This window comes from Liolophura sinensis, chromosome 8 (genome assembly GCF_032854445.1).
Source record: "Liolophura sinensis isolate JHLJ2023 chromosome 8, CUHK_Ljap_v2, whole genome shotgun sequence".
Taxonomy (NCBI): domain Eukaryota; kingdom Metazoa; phylum Mollusca; class Polyplacophora; order Chitonida; family Chitonidae; genus Liolophura; species Liolophura sinensis.
The window spans coordinates 9,328,913-9,351,577 of record NC_088302.1 but is presented as its reverse complement, the minus strand read 5'-3'; the positions used below and the strand labels follow the sequence as shown (position 1 = coordinate 9,351,577).

The window sequence follows — 22,665 nt, the reverse complement described above, 5'->3', positions numbered from 1 at the left end:
AATGGCTAAGAGGAATAACTTTCCAAGCGAAAAATGCCCAAACCGCGTTCTCGCCAGATGGCGCGTCGGTCCGCATCAGTGGGCTTGTTAAAGATAATTGAAAGCTTGAAAAACATTTTCTTTATGAAGATCTGTAGTTTTTGCCAACTGAGCTTTGTTGTCCAAGTAGTTCAAACATTGCATTTAGTTATTTATGTTGCCCTGAAACCAGGATCACGAAGTTAACAAAGACTTAAGTCAAAACTTCGATGTTTAAATTTTGTATGTTCTCTTCCGTTATTTTAGATGAAATTTGTTGTACGATAACTTACCCAGAATTGACGTTGTTAAGGAACATTTTGACCTTGTAACATAAGAAACAACAATTTTAATGTGATTTTTGACTTAAGTCTAAGATCGATTTGTGATACCAGGGTCAGTACTTCTTTTCTTGTTTGTAGCTGTTTTATGTGCTTTAGTGCCTTGGCCATTGGTGCACCCATTGGTGACATGGTAGCAGATTGATACCATCATCTCATTTATCGATTAATTTCTAACAGAAAAATATCAACATCAGATAATGATCCTTAACAAACTATCAATCATCATATTACCTGTAACTATACTGTGGGGTTCCTACATTATCACATATCCCATGTAAATAGATCAGATCTATTTCATGTCAACATTGTCTTAACTTTCGTAGGATGCATAGGCAATAGTGGGGACTATCATGTGACATCAAAAGCACAGGCCCAATCAAAACATTTAATTACTCAATCAGGTTTCTTTTTGTAAAACGCTCCGCGCCCCCAGGTGGGACAATGGTACTCATTTGCACTCACGTGAAGTCTTTTTTTAGATACCGGATGCTTTCTACAGACATGCGCACTTTATGATGTCAAAGACCGGACGTTGTCGGCTGCTACGAGAAAAACGTGTTGATCCACTACGGATGTCTTGAATTTTATCCTGAAATCGTTTACGAAAGACACACTATGGCTTCATTTGATACTCAAGGTTGCTGTTACATTTAAAATTAAATTTGCAAGCTATGTTTAAAGTAGCTTTTGATCAAACCAGTGCTGTCAATATGAGTTCAAGTTATAGTTTTATGCAAGCCATAAAGTTGAACTGCAAAGGCTTTTGATCTGAAACTTTAAATTATCAGAGAAAATATATGGTAATGATCAGTTACGTTTTTTTTTTTTTTGATATTTTGTTTACGTCTGTGCAGTTTTTATCGTAAGTTTGCCAGAAATCCCGACAGTGTATAATTTGCTCAAATTGAAATGATTGGGGGAACTCGTAAAACTCCCTCTTGCATGTAGCAAAACTGTCCAAAGCGGTGAACTCATTTGTTCTTTCCTTTATTATGACACAACAGTCAGTATATTTCCGCTCATGAAACACATATGAAGTACACAAGCCCTGCCACATCATAGCAGAAAACTGCAGTGATGAAGACCTTCTGTGTAGCTCTTTGTTAATGTCTCACATTGCTCTCCATGGCATAAAAAGTGGCCCAGGTTCAAGCATCAGTGTCAACAGCATCAAAATAAGTTCTACCTCATTTTGTAAAACAGGAATGATGAAGACCCCTAATGACGACATGATATCCTATGGAACAAATTATGCAATGCACATTATGAATTTCAGTATTGTACAGTGTTACATTTGTCAGTTATATTGCTAAATTTATATTAAATATATGAATAGTTTTCAGAGAGAAAACTTACACAATCCTATACATTTAAAGAAGAAGACTGTAATTTTGTTACGAAATTTGAAATAAATAGTTGACTTGTAAATACCGAAAGTATACAAATATACATATACATGTATACACATGTAGCCTGGAAATATACCTGTACATTCACACATGTAATGATCTAATCTTGAAAACATCTAAATACACAACTGTCGTCCGACCTCTGTAAGGGGGAACGTTATATCCATTATAATAGCCCAGAGATCAGGACTATCTCTACTTAGTTCGTATAGAGCCTTAACACGTCCCTATCTTGTCTACAAGGAAAACGTCACAGGTACATGTGCCTTAGAAGTCGAGCACATCCGCAAAGACAAACATGTCATAATATCAAATTGCCAGTGACAAATATTGTTTATGTTTCAGAGCACCAGCACATTCGTTACAACCCTCTGAAGGCTGACTGGGTGCTGGTCTCACCACATCGCATGAAGAGACCCTGGAAAGGACAGGTGGAGAAGCCAGAGGAGAACAGTATACCCAGGTTTGACCCGAACAACCCACTATGTCCAGGGGTGACCAGAAGCAATGGACAGGTATGAAGGGTGGGTGTCTTGATGCAGAATGGCATGTTAGGATTTTAAGTAACTGTATGTATTTGGATCCCATATCTCAAGGAATCAAGTGGATTGGTCCTCTCTTATCATAAGGAGTAAACTGCTTGTGTTGACATGCCTTGCTGTTAATATTACGCCTGGTGCAAAAAAATTTAATGTGCCGCATTAGGGACAGGAATCTATGTTAGGAGCATTTCTGATATTTTGTTGACTGGTGGGTGGCATTGATTGTCTACAGATCTTTGGGTACCTATTAATTATAAATGCTAGTAAATATACAAGCAGAACAATTACAACCATGAAGTCATAATAAGGATAATAAAATTTAAAAATTGAAAAACAAAATATAATTCAAATCCAGGTTTCAGAAACGTAAGACTTGTTAAGTAATCCTTATCAGCTTTTCTCATCGCCATCTCATTGGCATCTTCATTGTCTGGTATTGGACATAATTTGATAGCATTCCCATGACTTGCATGTATTTTCTCTTTGTCAGATAACTCCGAACTATGAGAGCACATACGTCTTCACCAATGACTTCCCTGCTTTGCTGGAAGAAGGCCCAGATTATGGTAGGCAAAGATATTGAAATCAGCTGTTTTGGTACTTTATGTCCTGTGTAACATGACATTTTAGTTATCTCAGAGAAAAGGGAGCAAGAGAGATCATTCTCACAAATCAGTCACAAGTGACAGTTATAACGAATCCAGGATGCATCAAAGCAAGCCACCTAATAACAATGACTGTTTAGTCTTGATAGTGATGCTTTCATTGAATTATATTTCTGCATGTTATATTCAACTGATTCTGGATTTCTTGACAGAGTCACATGACAACCCTCTATTCCGCTGCGCCTCAGCTAAAGGTACCTGTAAGGTGATGTGCTTCCACCCCCACTCTGACCTCACTCTGCCTCTGATGACCCCCTCCGAGATACGAGCTGTTATTGACATGTGGGTAGAGATCTATGCTGACCTGGGCAAGAAATACGACTGGGTCCAGGTACAGTAGCTATACATAAGTTCCTGTTTACCCTGATGCAAAAGATTGCTGTATCAGGTTTATGTTAAACAATACACTCTGGGAACAACTAGTCGTGTAATTTTTCACAAAAATTTTGCAATATTTATGGAGCACATGTATATGTCTTTCTTACTTGTGTATAATTGTATATCTGTGATTTATTTCCAGATATTTGAGAACAGAGGAGCTGTCATGGGCTGCTCAAACCCTCATCCACATTGTCAGGTAGGTTTTTGGATCCATACCTACCATGTGTTTATCTCTTAACTCAGACCCTGTCTGCTATGTTTGTCTCTTAACTCATACCCTGTCTGCCATGTTTGTCTCTTAACTCATACCCTGTCTGCCATGTTTGTCTCTTAACACTGACTGCCATCTTAGTATCTTAATTCATATTCTGTCTGGCATATTTGTCTCTTAACACATACTTTGTTATGTTTGTCTCTTAACACATATCCTCTCTGCCATATTTGTCTGTAAACTCACAACCTGTCTGCCATGTTTGTCTGTAAGCTCACACCTTGTCTTTCATGTTTGACTCTTAACTGACACCTTTTTTTATTATGTTTGTTTCTTAACTCATACCTTGTCTATGATATTTGTCTGTAAACTCACACTGTCTGCCATGTTTGTCTCTTAACCCAAAACCTGACTAATATTTTTGTCTCTTAATTAATACCTTGTTTATTGTGTTTGTCTCTTAATACATGTCCTATCTGCCATATTTGTCTCTTAACTCACACCCTGTTTGTATCGGCCATGTTTGTCTCCTAACTTATACCCTTTTTACAACATTTGTCTCAAACCCAAACCATCACATGTTTATCAGACTTCTTCAAGCTACCAAGTATGTTTCTAACCTCCATTAAAACAAGGTGTATCTCCCGTCCAACCCATGTTGTCTAGTATCTCTTAAACAAACACCCGAAATGTCATGTAAACTTGAATAGATTGAAAGCGGTTTATATTATCAATCATAAACATTGAACAACTTTGTCTGATTTCTTCCTCAGGTGTGGGCCAGCTCATTTATGCCTAATGAACCAGCCATTAAGGACAGGACACAGAGAGAGTATTACCAGAAACACAAAGTGCCAATGCTGGTGGACTATGTTAAGCAGGAGATTAGCAAACGAACGGTACCTCTATTTGTCATGTTTGTACACATACCTTTGCATCATAGAAATCCTGCATTTATAAGGAAAGTGTCTTCTTGATTTTACATGAAATTTACATGAGGATAATACATGAGGAGTGTAACATCTCATATTGACTCAATATTAGGGCACTCAAGTTTGCCACAGAAATTTTATGATGAACATTACAGGCATGAATGAATGATTGAATGATTATGGCTAAACATCACACCAGTAATTTTCCAGCCATATCGTGGCAAGAAAAAGTTTAAAACAGCAGCCAGTGAATGGTTTTCGATTGAATGAGAACATAAAAAATAAAACAAAAATAGACAAACTTGTTTAAAAACAGTTAAAATGAACCAAACCGTCATTACAGACGTGCATAAATTTATAGAGACAAAGCCATGAAATTCAGTTCTCCAGATGATGACAAAATAAACAAAAGGGAAGAATAGTATTTAGAATTCATAAATTGATCATTCCTGCGTGGTTAACCTTTCAGGAGCGGGTACTTCTAGAGAATGAGAGTTGGGTGTGGCTGGTTCCTTACTGGGCAGTGTGGCCATACGAGACCATGCTCCTGCCTAAACGCCACGTCCCCTCCCTCACAGATCTGACTGATGCAGAGAAAACTGGTGGGTGGCCAGGGATTACAAATCCATGTTTTCTTTCTTGTAAAAACATGGAGCTCATTCTGATAAAGTGTTGTCCTTACTGGAGCTGGTCAGCCCTTGACTAGTAAGGTCACAATACAACATGCCTGAAAGACGGCTTTTGCTGAGGCTTTAGGACAAGAAGTTTCAGGCACATGTACCTTGCAAAGGGTGATTTACCTCGACAAGGGACAATGATTACCCTGGGTGCTCTGGTTTCCCCTGGCGAAGGGCATTAATTTACTCTGGGTGCTCTGGTTTCTCCTGTCAGTGGGCAATGATTTACCTCGACAAGGGACAATGATTACCCTGGGTGCTCTGGTTTCCCCTGGCAAAGGGCATTACTTTACTCTGGGCGCTCTGGTTTCTCCTGTCAGTGGGCAATGATTTACCTTGACAAGGGACAATGATTACCCTGGGTGCTCTGGTTTCCCCTGGCAAAGGGCATTAACTTACTCTGGGCGCTCTGGTTTCTCCTGTCAGTGGGCAATGATTTACCTTGACACAGGACAATGATTTACCCCCGACGCTCTGGTTTCACCTGACAAGGGTTGATGGTTTATCCTGGGCGCTTTGCTTTCCTCTATCCAAGTAACCTGGCCAAGTTTCACAAAGATGTTAACACTTTGTGAATCTGGACCCTGACCATTGTCTTATAAGTGAAAAACTACAAAATTCCAAAACACCGGCCTAGATTTGATGTAAGTTTTGATTGATGGAAGTTATTGTCTGGTATGACAAGGCTGTTTTTACATATAAATTTGCTTGTACTCACTGCTTGGAATGAGGTGGCTGTTATTGTTCAGGTCTTTATTTTCATAATTTTTTACCAGAATCTAAATGGGTTCCCATAGATTTTCTTTACAGGAATCCACAATAATCTAGGTCAAATCTAGCACCACAAAGTATGCACTTACTCCAAAGTTTGACATATGGTAAATAAAATCAAACAGTATTGGGGGTTCCAGGTGAAATAAATATACACTATACAGGGGTGGAAACAAACCCTACAAATCAAAAGGCCAGCAGGGCCAGTTGACTTGGAAATCAATTGGCCCTTCCCCAAGTTTTTAAGGCCCTTCATGATAGAAAAAAACACCATGTTAATAAAGTTTTAACATTGTAGGCTGATCTGATAAATATAGTTTATTATTATCTTTGTTCAAATAATTACATGATTACTGGTTACTGATGACATGAACAATTTTGTCTTTAGAAGTTCAGTTGCTTGGGAGTTTGTAACCAAATCAGCTGCTGTGAACTTTTAATATTGGGTTAGATGTTGGGGGGTGGGGCAGCGATCCTTGCTTAGGCCCTATTAGTAAAATACAAACCATCTTTAGACCAAAGCTTTCAGCTACAGAAGTCAGCTGTAGCTGATTGAGTTGCTGACATTTGTATTGGATTTGCTACATTTCTATGACATTTGACAGCAGCATGCCAAAGTAAAATTTTTCCTTTAGTTCCAAAACTCCAGTTTAGATGCGATCAAATTGACAAGCAACACTGTTTTTACAAAAATGTCTTCACGCACCCATTTTCATATTTATTTCATTGCAATCTTCTCATTAGTTTTGGATATGTTTCGGTTTTAATCTTCCTCTGTAACTACTACCACTGGTGTAGTTGTCAAACGGCCATTATGTTGTTGAACACAGGTTTCATTTCCGACAATTTGTTAGAAGCTGACTCATTGTTCCACTGGAGAGAGACAGCCAATGGAATAGCCTGTATCATAGTGACATTCACAAGAAACCAGCACATGTTGTTATGTGTCACTTAATCACAGGCTCTAATTTTCTTTCACTTTTACCGGCATGCCGAAGATTTATCAAACTAAAGGCGAATGAACTTCCACTTTGTTTACCCACCACGCCCTAACTCACCGCAGTTTGTGTACACGTTTAATGCCCTTATTTTCCCTCCCTGTTGTTAAAATTTAGCTTGGCACGTCAGACTTTCTTATCCCAACTTTCATCAGCACGTCATTGATTTCACCCCTGCTGTATTTCATTATTTTACAGTTAGTTTATGCTAAAGAATTTCCTTCCAATGTTCATCGTTTATTTTGATCTTGGTTCGTCAGTATAGATGTTCTGGTATTTGTATGTTTTGAAAGTTATGGTGAAAAAGAACCAACGCCCATTTGAAATAACATGTAAGAAAAGTCCAACAGAATGCGCATTATGACGACGTTTATGGTCTCACGTCCACTTATTGAGAGGAAACATAGTTATGAATTGGAAATTTGAGAACAAATTCATTTTTATTACGAAATGATTTTTGTGACTTTCTTACTGGAATCCGACTTGATTCCTGTAAATTTGCTTTATGGGAGTCATGGCTGGGAATCAGATTCCTGGATTTGCATCAAAAGTAAAACCCTGTTGCTGCATTTGGTATTTTTATTTGGTCCAGTTGATATCCAAAACCAATAATTTTAGACTTCGTTGTGAAATATGTTGATGAATTTTCACTATATTTCAGACCAGATATACATAAATGTAAATGTACCAAAGATATTATTGTAATTATGTATTTTGTCTCATTAGTAAATATCAGTGTGATATTGTTTTCTAGCTTTGGCAGACATTATGAAGAAGCTATTGACAAAGTATGACAACTTGTTTGAAGTCTCTTTCCCATACTCAATGGGATGGCATGGTAAGTAGCACAAGCATTACTGAACATTATGACCTCCTCTCTCACTGAAGACAGTGCTGTAAAAGTAGATATTCACAAGTGAACTACCCTAATTCCTCAACATTTTTGCATATAAAAGAGCAACTTTCAGTGTAATTTATACACCTTTTACAAATAATTTGAAGGCAGAACTATATTGGTTTAATTAGCCCATTTCAGGGCTTCACAAAAAGTATAATTTTATCTGTCTACATCGACTAATGCCCTCAGAATATGCTTTCAGAAACACCTTGCAAACACGGGAATAGGTTGAAGAATTAAATTGACCCATAATATACATTTTTGTAAGAAAAAGACTTGACCGAATGTATATATGCATTTATGCAATGCCTCACATAAAGTCTAGAAAGCGTACCTTTTTACTTTTGTGTTGTATAAGAGAGATAGTGGCAGCTCAAATTGAGCAAAATAGTGCACATCAACAAAATCGAATGTTCAGCATGTTATCAGTTTTAGCCAATGAGGCACAAGTTATTTCTATAGCCCGATAATGCAGGTGTTTCTGCTAACAGCAAACACTGTTTGTCATCTGTTCATTGTTGTTTCTACCCTTTTCAGAAATATTATTTGTTGTCTTCTCTTTTAATGAAGAGAATTTAAAGGGTTCTGGCTGGCTTTTTGAGCTCAAGCATTACTTTCAACATAACAGATAATCCCCTGATCAATGAGATCGCAGTTTCAAATCCAGCTCTTACTTGGTCAGCTTTGGCCATAGGACTTAGTTCAAGAATCTGATGGTTTGCAAGGATTTGCTCAACATCATATGGAAGAGTCTTGAGCACAGTGTTAAACACCCATCAGTTGCTTCTTTATTTCAAGAGATTTGTAAAGGCTATGATATGCACTGCCCTGATTTCCTCCACCTAAATAAAACTTAACTGATATTTTATGTGAGTATGGAATAAAACACCAAATAAATATATATGTAATGTGTACTTTCAGGTGCACCCACAGGTAGTAAGGCCAGTCAAGATAACAACCACTGGCAACTCCATGCACTGTACTTCCCCCCTCTGCTGAGATCAGCCACGGTGAAGAAGTTCATGGTGGGTTATGAGATGTTGGCTCAGGCCCAGAGAGATTTAACAGCTGAGCAGGTACATGGAGTTTGTCAAGCTTTAATTTTGATTTTGTTGACAAGATCTGGGTTTAATCTTTAAATTAGATTGTATGTTTTAGAAATTGATTGAGTTAAATGGTTCTTCTGGACTTTCCATGGCTAATGCCATTGTAAACATGCTTATGATTGAACTTTAAACAGCTATGTGATGTCAGAGTAGTGGAGCTGATCTTAGGGAAAGTGCAACGATATGCATTATGTGGCTATATTAACACATGTACTTGTTAAAAATGATACATTAATTCAACTGCTGTAACAACAAAGCAATCACCTGCTGGCACAGTTACTTTAGTACCAGTGGAACTTGCAGATGCCAGGCCCATGGCCAACAAGGTTGCATTTCAGAATCAGCGTTTGCTGGTTCGGCCATGGCTTTTTTGTTAGGGTGTTTGTCAGGTTCTTGGCCAAGAGCTCGCGTCGTTTCGCCCTCTCTGTATTAAGTGCAAATAATTTCACGAGAGCGTAAATCATTAATCACAAGATAAAACCTCAGGTTTTTGTAACATAAAATATCAGTGAGATTGTAAATTTAGCTTTGAAAAACATGATCAGGAATGCTTTTGTTGAGTTTGGTTTTTGTCACAATTTTTGTTGCAGGCAGCTCAGAAGTTGAGAGATTTACCCGATTTCCATTACAAGCTGCAATCAGGTGAAAAGTGAAATCACAAGACAGGTTAATGGTGCGATCTGAGTGAGAGTGGTAGAATCTCAGCCTCATTGTCAGTGTGTCTTGGTGGAGATAGGGGTTTTGTTGATGTGTATAGGATATGTATCTATACAGTATTTATGAAGGGATAATACCCTCTTCATGTTGTAGAGTGCTAATTTTCATTATGAATCTCAGGTGGTTTTTTATTATGGACCTGGTTGTAAAGATGACGCTAAAATCACAACAAGTACAAGATTTTTGTACGAGCTTTGCAAGCATAATGAAAGTATTTGTAATGAGAAACTTGAGGCAATGATGTGGATGATAAAGAGTTACATGTTATGTCCAAATGCCCGAAACAATTGCCAAAAAGTGCTAAAAAAAGAAATAATTACCAGGCTGAACTTTTTGTTATTGCCTTGATTTTTATTAGTGATGTGTTTTTTGTCTCCCACTGTGAACTGATTGTAGGTCATAGGAATTGGCATTGTCTGTCAGTTTGTCATTTTGTTGCCTGGGAAACAATGCTGGAATACTGTGACTGGTTTTCTTCAAACTTGAAAAGTAGTGATTGTATGTTATAAATTAGAGAATGGCTGGGATTGGTTTTCAGTGAAAATTATAAATTGTAATATAATATTAATAAATAATATAACATTAATTTTAAACATGTCTTGGAACTGTAAATGTTAAATCGCCATGCTCTTCCACTTCGCCATTGATTTGGCTGTTTTGGACAGAGTTGCCATTGACCTCAACGATCTATTTTATGAAAGAAATTCTACTGATAACTGATGCTGATTGCACAACTATAGATCTGTGATTGAAGCTGCTGTCATGTATAATGTACAGAACCGAAAAGCCTTAATTACATTTTTGCTTGCCTCACATTGTATATGTAGACAGTGATATTTATGGGTTGTTTTTTTTTTAAATACTTACTACATTTGTACATGTATTTTTTATAGATACAATGGAATGAGTTTGAGGTGTATTAAATAGTATTTAAACAATGGTTGTATTTGTAAGAATTGGGTGAAGATTTTTTAGTACTATTGTTATAAATTTTGCAAGGTTATGACTTTTGAAATTTTTTTAACATTTTTAGTGTTTTTATGTTCTGGAGAGTAGAGATGCAGTAGCGTTTTGTGCAGACAGCTGCAGTGCTATCACTTCTACTGAAATTCGTTACCATTTCTGCAATTTATGGGTGGTTTTAATTTGATTTTGGAGACAAAACTACACTGGTTGGATTTAAATATGTCAGGGCTTCACTGAAAGTATAGTTTTATCAGTCTACACAGAATAGTTCTCTCAGAATTTGCTTAAATAAACATGTTGCAAACGTCAGAAAAGGTTGAAGAATTACAGTAGTGTTTTTATTCTTCAAAGTAATTTTCAGATTGAGCATCATACATATTAATTATATTAATTGTACCATCTTTATGCCTATCTTTCGTAATGCCAGTATAGAGCAAGGGATGGTCAAGTTCACTTATTTTAAGGGCAGTTTATTTAGTAATTGTATGTGCTACTTTCTGATGTGCAGTTTCAAGTTCAAAATAACATTCTTGTTTACATCATAACAAAGATGCATATAAGACTACAGTCAAGAACTACAAAAGAAATTTCTATAACATTTTTTGTTCGTTATTATAGGATTATGTGTATATATATATTTTTTTATTTGAAGTTTTAGATTGAATGTACGTTAGTGGTTATGTTTGGTGGAGGAAACAAGTGCCTTGAGTAATCATCACTTTTCCTCAAGATACCCGACATACCTCACAAGATAACTTCAGCTCGATTTAGAGCATGTAACCTCTTTTTTTAAGCTACCAATCAGCTTCGCGGAGAACTACGCCTTAGGTTAATTAGCTGGCAAGAGTGGACATTATTGATTGTTAGGTATTTGTTTGTATTTTACCCTGTTTATTGGAGCTGTGTGCATTTGGTGTCAAAAAGTCACTTATCACTCCAAATCAACAGTTTCTTGGAAAAACAAATTTGGCATACATGTGAAACAGTATTGGTTATAAGTCAGAAAGTTGTTTGTTTGATTGACAGATAGGTACAGGTGTATATTTGTTCTCATGAAGTATGTTAAAAAAAAATGATAGAAGTTGCAGTCTTACTGCTATCAGAGGGGTCAGTCTTTTATACAATTATGTACATTTAGTTAAACATAACTGTTATTCAACCTCTCAAAGAATCTCAGGGGTAAACTACGAAATAAAGCCAAATCTGAATGTCTGATTGAGACAGTTGTGTTATTATTTAAGCTCTGTTGGGTCCTCTTTTTGGCATCATGTTTATGGTAATACGATACTAAAAAGTATGACAGGTAGAGGAAACCAAAGTCGCCAAAGTAAAACCACTCACCAGTTATACTTCTGAACTTTTCCAAGTGTGTTACTGATGAAAAGCCTGTTGTCTACATGTACATGGCAGAGTACCATCATTAACGGCTTAATGCTGCCAAGGCTCAGAGAGCAATGGAGACGACGTAAATCTTGAAACTTCCCCGCCCAAGAATGGTACTGAACCCATGACTCGCGTGACCTTGCCATAGAAAAGCTCAAACCCTGTGCTAAGAAAATGTTGAAGTAATTAGGGCAATAGGTAACGAGAACCTGTCAGCCTCTGATAAAAGGAGCCAAGTGAAAATACATGTATCCCAAAAATGAGAAAACAATACTTTGAACTTCGTATAGTGCAAAACAGATACCTGGTAAGCTTCCTGACATACACTCCAGTAACAATATGGCATGTTATTTTTGTAGAGGAATGGTTATGAGAAATGTTTCAATGTGGTTAGATTTTGCTTCTCTAACTTTCCTTTTGTCACACAGCAGTACTGTAAGGCAAGAGCGTGGACATGACCTGCTTCATAAGTTTATGGTGTACATACAATTTTCCAGTGGAACATCCAGCAGATATCACTGGACACCATATTCAGTACACGGGCATCAAAATGACATGCATTTAACATCTCTGTGTACTGAGAGCCAAGTCAGTAAGTACCAAGATTTACCAAAGTATTTTCGCCTTGCCAGACTCTGGATTGAACCTACATCTTCCAGTGCAGTGCTGTTTATCCACCATGATCGTAGCCTTGACAAGGTTGTTTCAGCTGATATTAGCAGAGAGCACATCGTTTACAAGTTGAGTTGGTGACAACGATGTTTTTAATTGTCTTACACCACACTCAACAATTTTTCGCTGACACAATGGCAGTCGGTTTTCTGAGTGGAGGTAACAGGTGTGCCCAAGGTACATGTAAACCACTAACCTTTGGTAAGTTACTGACAGACTTGGCCACTTGACTTTTAATATATATGCTCTATTGCTCAATACAAGCGGTTTTTAACAAACAGATAAGCAAACGGCCACATGAGCTTTATGAAGAACAGTGAAAACACTGGAATCAACCCATTTGTCAACTCGCTGTTGAGGAAACAAAAGAAAAGCCAATCATTCAACTGAGAGCAACCCAGACGTGGGATGGTTTATTTACAGGTGATTTTTTTTTTCTTTTGTTTTAACTGTACAAAGGTCAAAATACTATGCAGTCATACACACACTTCCGACCCCAACACATAACAACGTTCCACATCCCACCAAGACTTGACCCAACCGTACTTAACCCCACCCTGTACAATGAAATAGATGTCCCCAAACTTTTATAGTTATGTACTTTTTTTGCTTCTTTTCTAACATGAACTCTCAATAATCAGGAGTGGACATCGTCTTGCACTGTAATTTTTAACATCTGAAATTAAGGTTGCAAAAGAAGAAACATTCAGAAAACGTGTAGATCTACAAATACTACAAACATACATATATTACATATTACACTAAAACAAGATCTACATGGAAGATAAATTAAATTAAGAGCCTATACAAAAGTGCAGCTTTTTTATATTTCTTAAAGATGTGTCCACATAACCTTTCCCATCCAAGCAAGCATTACATACATGTATAGATGGTCGAGCGAATTAGCAATATTAGATGGAGTTTCATGGTAATTTGCTGTAGTCATTCTACATATAGTTCTACCTGGCAAAGAAATGGAATACAAATTTCCACTAAGATTGGATTAAATGAGCAGCAATAGTTAATATGACGAATAAAGAAACAACAGTAATCAATAGCATGGTTAGGGTGCTGCTCCATAATGCAGCATGAAATCCTAGAACTCTTGATGAACTCTAATCCACACCTTGCTCTCACCAAGTCAGTATCCAGGGTGCATAAAACAAGCAAAGTCGATGTAAAATTCCATCCCCGACCTTTGTAAAACAGATGTTGGAATCAAGACAACTCCCGACGAAGAAAAACTGGAAGAATGTGTATGAAATCCTGCACTCCGCATATTGCCATTGCGCAGAACTTCTGTGTCGATAAGTAATTTTTTCCACTTCATAGGCGAATGTAATTGTTAAATTTTGAAGTATCCAAATCCTGTTGAGTTGTTGTATAATCCCGTTTGAATCAGTTGCCACAGTAACTTGATAAAAGATGAAATTTTTCTCTGAGCCTAGTCCATTGTATTACACTGCATATACACATCCCCTGAAAAATGTTCCACAAGAAAAAAAAAGAAAAAAAAAAAAAAATTAATATATGTATACAAAATAGTAACGGTGAATTATCATGTTTCACCGTTGCCCGAATCGTCATCATCTTCCTCATAACTATCATCCATTTCATCGTCAATATCATCTGGATAATCCTCATCCATATAGAAATCATCATGGATGTCTGGTTTAGGCTTTGAGGTTATACAATACTCCTGTAATGTGGTTGGAACTGTCACACCATCTCGCACTGCATCATCTTTTGTGGCTTGGACTTGTTTTCTGTAAAATCATATAGTACATTTATTTCTTTGATTGATATGCATGCTCAAGAATTTTTCACTTTTATTAAGAGAAGATGGTCAAGTTTATTTTATGGGTGGGGTAAGCCAGAGTGCCCAGAATAAACCACCACCATTCATGAGGTACCCGACAAATCTCCTCACTCAAATCTGCAGCTTAACCACTGAAATCTGGATTTGAGCCTTCACCTCATTGGTCAAGGGCTCAAATAAGTCTTCTGATACATACTCGCTAGATGCCAAAAAATTTAACCCACTAGAAGTCCATTCATGAATATGATGAAACACTACTGTACACCAAACTGAATAATATTTAAATAGCTCAGGTGTGGAAAACTTAACCTTCTCATGTTTTCTTTCATTGTTTCAACTGTGTTATGCCACAAAGTTTTACATGCAGGTCTACCAAGTGTACCCAAATAACATGCAGGGTTGATCAGGGCATTAAATGGTAGTAAGTGCTACAGCACCTACGTGTATAAGCCTGCCTCAAGCACTGCAGGCATGAAGTCAACCACACTCAGTCCAGCAGAAATATATATGGTCAGGAAATGTACAGTTTTTGTAATTCTCAGTTCACATGCAAAACCCTTGACTTTGAATCTGCGAGTTAATATTTAGCTCATCAGAAGGCTTGTCAAGTAACTGGTGGTATGAACAGTGACTTGGTTTTTTCGCAGATTCTATTTCAATCCTCTGACTATAAACCAGAATGCTGTCAACTACATGAAAGTGACATAGTCTCAGATACCAATCAAAAGAAATAAGTAAACAAATATAGCTAGACATTTAACCTGGTGCCAGTTTCACGAAGCCCACTTAGCTAAGTAAGCCCTCAACTTCAATGGCAATGTATGTTGTAGAGATAGAGCTAAATGCACTTAGCTAAGACATGCATGTACTTAACACTAAACATGCTTTAGGGAAATGACCCCAGGATGTTAAATAGTTCTACTTGTAAACGTACCTGATAATTGTTTCATATTCTTTGTCTTTTCCCCTGGAATCCCTCCATTTTCTGTACATAACTGATGCATCCACATTGGCAGGGAAAAGGTATTTGGCTCATTCAACAATGATATGATACTCAGCAAAATTGTTCTGAAAAGAAAATGTTGGTTTTGTGATGACCTCATAATGGGTACATGTATGACATGTTCAAGGACTGTCCATTTATTTAATTGACAGTTAACCATTAAAGTTCAAGTGTATCAAAGCATTGGAATTAGCTGACCACAATAGATATATCATGTTGACTGTATCAGAGATTAGCTGCAGCTGGTCTTTGGTTTCTACCATGTAAAAAAGGCCATCTTAAAATAGGCCTGTTATAATTATATTACAAATTCTGAATACCATGCAAGTGTAAACTTGATGATAGTGCTAGCATTGCTACAGCCTTAAGTTTTGCTTGCCTTGGTTGTTTAATTTATTTGATAGGTATTCTATGCCATAGTCAAGAATATTTCACTCATTTGACTGCGACAAGCATTATGGTGGGAGTTAACAGAGTAGAGCCTGCAGGAAACCCCAGACCATCTGGAGGTTGGCCGTGGACCTGCCCATGTATGGCCGGAGACGAAGCCAGCAGGAGCTGGCCTTGATTGTTTAAATACGCTCACATAATGCCATGTATATGTTGTCTTTGAAGTGAAACCCAGGGTGATGTCATACCTAACATTCTGTGTGGGATTCCAGCGTTCTGAGGGTAGTTCTCCACTCTGTGGGTCATCCACAGGAGGGTGGAGGATTGAGATACATACATCACCATTCTAAAACAAAAAGCGTGTATGTAATGCCACCATTTAAGTGTTGATTTAATATGTGAATTGAAGAAAGGTACACAGTTGTATGTATATTTACATGTATCAGAGGATGAACACTTGTATCAGTTTATTTTTTTTCCTTCCTTTCCTGGTGATAATTTAGTAACATACTGAAAATTTACTCATTTAGTGTACTCACTACTGCGACAAGATTTAGTTGAAGAACAAAAACAACAAACAGAGCCTGGGGCTAGATAAGCCAGCAAGAGCCACATGATTTGAACATGATTCATTAGGCAGAGGCTGATCTTCAGTCATCTACTAACTTCAAAAGTTGTATAAATTAGAAAAGGATATAAAACAAACATAATACACACGACTCCTTGTAAATGAAGCCACATGTTTGAACCCACTACCAGCTGGCTTGGCTGAAGCTTTACATCAGCAAGTATTAACTTTTAGCATCAAAACAGTCTGTACATATGTACATATATTTTCACATATTTACATTTTCATGCAAAAAGTTCTATGCACATTATTCTGATAATTTCCACAGGATAAATGTCCCCATGTCATACGTAAAACATATCCCTTAATACTTACCTCATAGACATTTGGGTGCCACATCTTGGAGACAAATCTGACAGTGGGAGGGGAGTAGGGGTAATCTGCTGGAAATGTCATGTGTGCCTGTCAGTATAAACCAATACCTCCTCATAATCAGCATCAAACAAAACAACACAACATTTACTGCGTCAATGTTTTAGTGCAAGTCATATTGTCTCCTGAAGCTCACTAGAATTTTTTAAAGTAGCATTACCATCAGCTTAGTTTTCCAGCTGGTAACCAAGCTGTAAGTCACCAGAAGTAAATGTGCATATACTTGTACCTAAATGTAGATATTATATTCCAGGGATTTCTTCTCCTTGACAAAGATGATAATTCTTCATTACATGTCAGTGTTTAAACTACATGTATATTACAACTTTCTTAAAACATGCAAATTGCATAAATTTTAAAATACATTAGCAATAAATAAAATATATACCTAAAGCCTACAGTTAGATGACTGGTTTGCAAGTTAAGGAAATGAAAAAATCCACATAAGGGCAAACAGTGTAAAAAAATCCAAAAAAGTCAGTATTTACAATTACTGCACGTTTTGAAAACAGGTTAACTGATTAAAATATAGCTGTCCAATTACAATTTGTTACCCAAAATTCCCTTATTACATCATATCGCCATTATTAATTATGAAATTATCAACCCACAGAGAATGAATTAGCATGTATTTAGATTAAGTTTGAACTTTTACTGAAACCATATGCAGATGAATCACGACAAACATACCGATAAATACGGATGAACAAGATAGCTCCCATCAATATTTAGGTCTGAGAGAGAAAGGCACGCGCAACACCCATATAGTGTACATGTATATGTGTGTATGGAATATACACCTATGAATGTACATACACTACAAGTAATCTCAGACATGCTCTGGTTAAGTTGGTGCTCATCAGAGTGTGAATACATGTGAGTAAATTAATTTAAACCATATTCAGTGGAAACAACATACCCAACAACAACAACAAAATATTACTTGTTGGTTCAAACAACGTGCACACTGTCCATTAAACAGTATGGTTAAACAATTTACTTGTATGTATAAGTATGATAAATAATTCAGACAATAAAGACGACGTGAGACCCAGCTACAGTAGTCAAAATTATGCACTTTTGCAAGCACTCTATCCTGTTAGTCATCATGTAATTCTTTTGTGCAATATCCAGTTCAGTCATATAATTTCTCAGAAAAAAAACCCAAAAAACAACAAAAGAACTCACACTACCTAACTGCTGCCTTTGATGGATATAACTTGACCATTGCTAGCATTTGGGTGCGTGTGCTTCTGCAGATGTATGTGATTTGTACAGGGTTAGCCAGCTACCCATCCACCTGTCTAAGTGGACGAGTGAAAATGAAAACTGGTGCTTTTTGGACACCCGGTTTCAAGAATTTTTAACATGGGAAAGATAAGAGAAAATGATATCTGGACACAATGCTATAACAAAATGGCCCCCAAAAAAGGGATGTTTGGACACCCTCTTTCACATTTTTAGCGACTCTCCTTTGGCAGAGGTCATAGCCTAACATTTTATCAACCTCTGATAAAACAGCCTGCAAATTCTTGTAGGGGGATCTGGAGGCCGCTAATCCACACCGACCAATGGAAATAAACCTATTAACACCTAGCCGAAAAAGATGGTTGTTGTTGTTTGATATAAGAAGTCAGTTTGACTCAGCTGAAAAGTTTGAATTACTGGATTTCATCAATGTTAGAAGACCGTTTGCCTATGTCAGTTGGGCATAACTTTTTAGCATGATTTGGGGATTCTAAGAATGGATGGGCTAACGCTACAGTACTCTGCATTGTTTCTCACAAACAATAATGTTAGTTTCTCTACAAATTTATTTAATTTAGTGTTCAGTGGCCAACGTCTTACTTCTTGGTTAATAATGAATATTAATGAAGACACACCACAACCTCTATCAGTGAAAATCTGTGGTCTTTCGCGAAGGCTTTCAGCTTGTACGGAGTTCTCACTGGCTAACAATGATTGTGTCAATCACGACTTGTACCAGGAAAACGAGTGCCTTTTAACCGAGCCTGAAACCATAAGTTTATAGGGGTCTGTCGTACAGAAAGTAATTTGTAGCTAGCCCCCTAGTGATTTGCACTTAATGTTACTTTCAATATTACAGCTTTTATATAACATGTATCTCTCAAATCTACTAAACCCCACCCCCCAAACCCAATTTTTTTCTTTTACGTTTATTTCAGTATTATTTAATATCAATAGTTTAAAACTGATTTACAATCATCATTAAGATGTGAAAATTATTTTCCGTAAACACTTTAAATTTAAGTATGTGAATTTACTTTCAGTAAACTGTCAGCCATATATGCCACTGCACCTTAACCCCTTTTTACAATAATTAGCAGAAATATCAAACATGAATGAATAAATGTCATTCAGCTACGATGGGTTGACTACATTATAAAAAAAAAATCACAGAAATACATGTAAACATTTAACAGAATGTAACACATAAAACCATTCACGATATTGCACATGCAGAAATGAATATTTGATAGACATTCGAACCTCACTGACAATCACAACTCACTCTACATACAGCTATAAATAATTCTGATCCCATACTGTATCTATTTCTGTTTATAGACAAACAGTGATTCAGTAAACACTAAAAGGCTACATGTGGTGAGAACTGTCCACAGGCTATCTGGTGTGTTGACCCATATACACATTCATTAGGATGGAGGTGAGCTGATTGTGGCTCTGATTAAACTGGGTCATGGCCTCAGCTTTAGACTTGCTGGCCATCTTGAGGAAGCTGACACAACCACATGGACAACAGGGAAACTGGAGCAGCAAAATCTTAAGCCACCAACCACATGTATTACCTCAGATTTAATAAAGGATTACTGACATCACTTTAATTCTTTACACCCATTTCTATACAAACAGGGGTGGGACAAGAAATTTTCCATCACAGAATGTACACAACTGACTAAAGGCTGTCTTTTCATACAGGGCTGACTCAAACCAAGCCATGGTTTTGAAAAGCAAGGTTGTGGATGAGATACATGAACTTTATGTAGTCGTTATGTCATTTGTGTAAACTTAACATCGAAACCCTCTAAAACAAATAACTTAAATAATTAGACTGATCAGAGTCAAAACTGTTTAAGGAGCTTAGGCAATTACATTAAAAGTTGACAAAGAACTCAGTATTACAGTCACAACTTAGTCACAGATGGTTTGTCCAGATGTCAACTCATGAAATTATACACCTTTCCTTGTATAAATGTCATGTGCTACAAATGTACTGCCCTTATATAGTGACTTATCCTCACATCTTCTTGAGGAACAAAGAGTATATGTATGTATGTATGTATGTATGTATGTACAATGTACATGTATGCTTGGGGCATTTTATAACGTCATAATTAAAAAATTTTCAGTCATATGATGAGGAGGAGTCATAAGGTATATACTATGTCTTCTTGTGGCAGGTCAAATCCATGTTACCAACGTGCTGCCGCCATTGAAGTATCATGCCTAAGATATCAGACATGACACTCCATCCGGTCACATTATACTGACCGTGGGCCAACCAGTCATGTTTCCTGGCTCTAACCTCTCACTGCTGAATCCCATGCAGGCAGCAGCAAGTGCCATTTTTACAGTCTTAGGTATGACCTGACCCAGGTTAGATCCCGGCTCTCCTGGCTTTGAGGCGAACGCTCTAACCATTAGGCCACTGAAGTGGTTTAGGAGTAAAGCAAATAACAAAAAATAAATATCAATTACACAACACTTGTAAGGATTAAAACCTTATTTTGATCAGCTTTGTTTTGTCATTATGTTGTTTTTTTTGTTAGGGTTTTATAGGCCCTTATTCATCTTACATGTAGTATGAAACTACCTAAATCACATCACTCAGCATAGACTTTTAATTAAGGATTTTTATTTTTTTCTGTAATTCTCTCCAAACAGCCATGTACACAGCTGTCACAAGGTTTCTGGTTATGTGTTCAAAGTCATTAAAACCTTTCACACAATGGTGCATGTGAACTGTCTGACAAATGTACTCTTAACACTATTTTTAACAAAGGTCAGGATGGGCAAGCTGACAGCTGCAGAGTTATGTAACCTTTACAGGCAGCATGAATCACTAGTGTTCATAGCTATAATGCCTATATAATTCTGACAGCCCTACATGTACACCTTTGATATTAGGTGAAACTTGCAAAATCTGAGAACTCATTTTTCTAGTAACTTATTATTGCATATCTGTACCAATCCATATAACATACCACTGCTGTTGTGTTAGGCAATACTTTGTTACACATGTCATAAATACATGTATGGAATTTAACTGGGAAACTTTACAGCCCAGAGTCACCTCTTCTTTAACATTGTGGTTTGTAATGATTTTACTACACTGGGATATTCCCAAAAAATAATTCTTTATACAAGTGGGGTCCTGATATGCTGGAGGAGCTTTTAAATGGATTTTTAAAAATGGATGAAATAATGACACATCAATCTTATCCTTGACGCACTAAAAGTATCGTACCATGTACTAGGACAGCTACTTTCCTGAAGTACTACTTTTCTGCCATGATGTTGCTGTAGATTAGGACACAAAAATGCCTGTATGTAACACCATAAAATATACGCTACAGCAGATTAACATCAACATAATAAAACATAGCTGATCATTGCATGTCCACTAAATGGATGTCATCAGCTGACACTTTTGCATGTTGGAAATGCAAAAACTATGGATGACAAACCTGACATCCGGAAAACACTTGGATTCACACCACAATGTAACTGGAATTAAGCAACTACAATAGCTTTGATTACCAATCTAAGTATAATGTGTCAAGAAAACACATCCCCAACGACATAAAGACACTTACATATCATTAAACAAAAGAAGGCCAAATGTAAACAAAGCACATGGATGATATCATTCCCATGAGCAAGGCCAATATCAGATCAAAATTAGAATCAAAGAAGCCACTCAAGAAATATTTTTTCTTGATTAAAGTGTTATAAAATATCTGCAAAACCAATAAGAAGACGGACCTTAAAATATCCGCCCTCATATAATGTCCCTGGAGGTCCGAAAATCGCCACTTCCCATTCGAACAAGTTGTCTTCTTCTTCGCCCAAAAGCTTCACTTTGAACCCCTCCACTGGTTCTTCATTGATTCTCTTGTATTCTAGTTGTAAAGTCTTAACAGCTCCACCCGTAGGACTCTGCGCCATTTGTTATCTTTCTCTTCTTATCTTATAATGGCGCTCTCAAGGAGAGAAATTCATCTAAAATACGTAAAACAAAAGTCGCGAATGTCTTTGTGTTGAAAACGCAGGTAAAATATGGCGATCCTCGATTGTGACGTCACAGATGCTGCAAAATTCTAAAAAACTTAGGATTTAAGGGATTAAATTCAGTTCACATACAAACTTAGCCATATATAAATAAAATTGTGTACTTAAAATGCTCAATATCACATAATTATGAGTACGTTACGACAACACAAAGCCAAAAAACGATCTGTCAATCTTCATCGACTTCCGCTTTCAGCAATGGCCGACTTTCTGTCACCGAGTGAGGCGACGGTACGTTCTTTAATTCATCTTTTAATTAGGTCGCATAGCCTAATTATTTCTCGACCTGTGGTTAAGAACATGGTATTTAACGATTGGCGGAAACGATAAAATTGTGCGTCTTGTGATCTGTGCATTAGCTTTACGAACTTCACGGATGTGTAATTGAGCCCACCGGCTTCCGGGTCTCTGTGCATGGGTATTTTTCTC

General features: G+C 37.0%; 2 protein-coding genes across 2 annotated transcripts; one reads left to right on the top strand and one right to left on the bottom strand.

The window, feature by feature from the left end:
• Positions 1-892: 892 nt before the first annotated feature.
• LOC135472832 (galactose-1-phosphate uridylyltransferase-like) lies at positions 893-11,581 on the top strand. Its single transcript, XM_064752526.1, has 10 exons — positions 893-999; positions 2,117-2,286; positions 2,804-2,879; positions 3,131-3,309; positions 3,499-3,555; positions 4,344-4,469; positions 4,972-5,104; positions 7,703-7,786; positions 8,768-8,922; positions 9,543-11,581. Exons 1-10 carry the CDS (start codon positions 978-980, stop codon positions 9,603-9,605), a joined length of 1,065 nt encoding a protein of 354 aa, XP_064608596.1. The 5' UTR covers positions 893-977; the 3' UTR covers positions 9,606-11,581.
• Positions 11,582-13,081: 1,500 nt separating this feature from the next.
• Positions 13,082-22,296, bottom strand: LOC135472471 (ubiquitin-conjugating enzyme E2 R2-like). Its single transcript, XM_064751989.1, is given in 6 exon segments — positions 13,082-14,456; positions 15,444-15,528; positions 15,531-15,577; positions 16,151-16,248; positions 16,846-16,932; positions 21,931-22,296. Coding segments are annotated over 6 exon segments (708 nt in total). The 5' UTR covers positions 22,114-22,296; the 3' UTR covers positions 13,082-14,248.
• Positions 22,297-22,665: the final 369 nt, after the last annotated feature.

Bases quoted from the DNA above. Each gene is read 5' to 3' on its own strand.
- LOC135472832 (XM_064752526.1), top strand. From the start codon at position 978: ATGGCTTCATTTGATACTCAAG. The intron at 1,000-2,116 runs GTTGCTGTTACA...TTTATGTTTCAG, and splicing joins GGCTTCATTTGATACTCAAG to AGCACCAGCACATTCGTTAC. The intron at 5,105-7,702 runs GTGGGTGGCCAG...ATTGTTTTCTAG, and splicing joins GACTGATGCAGAGAAAACTG to CTTTGGCAGACATTATGAAG.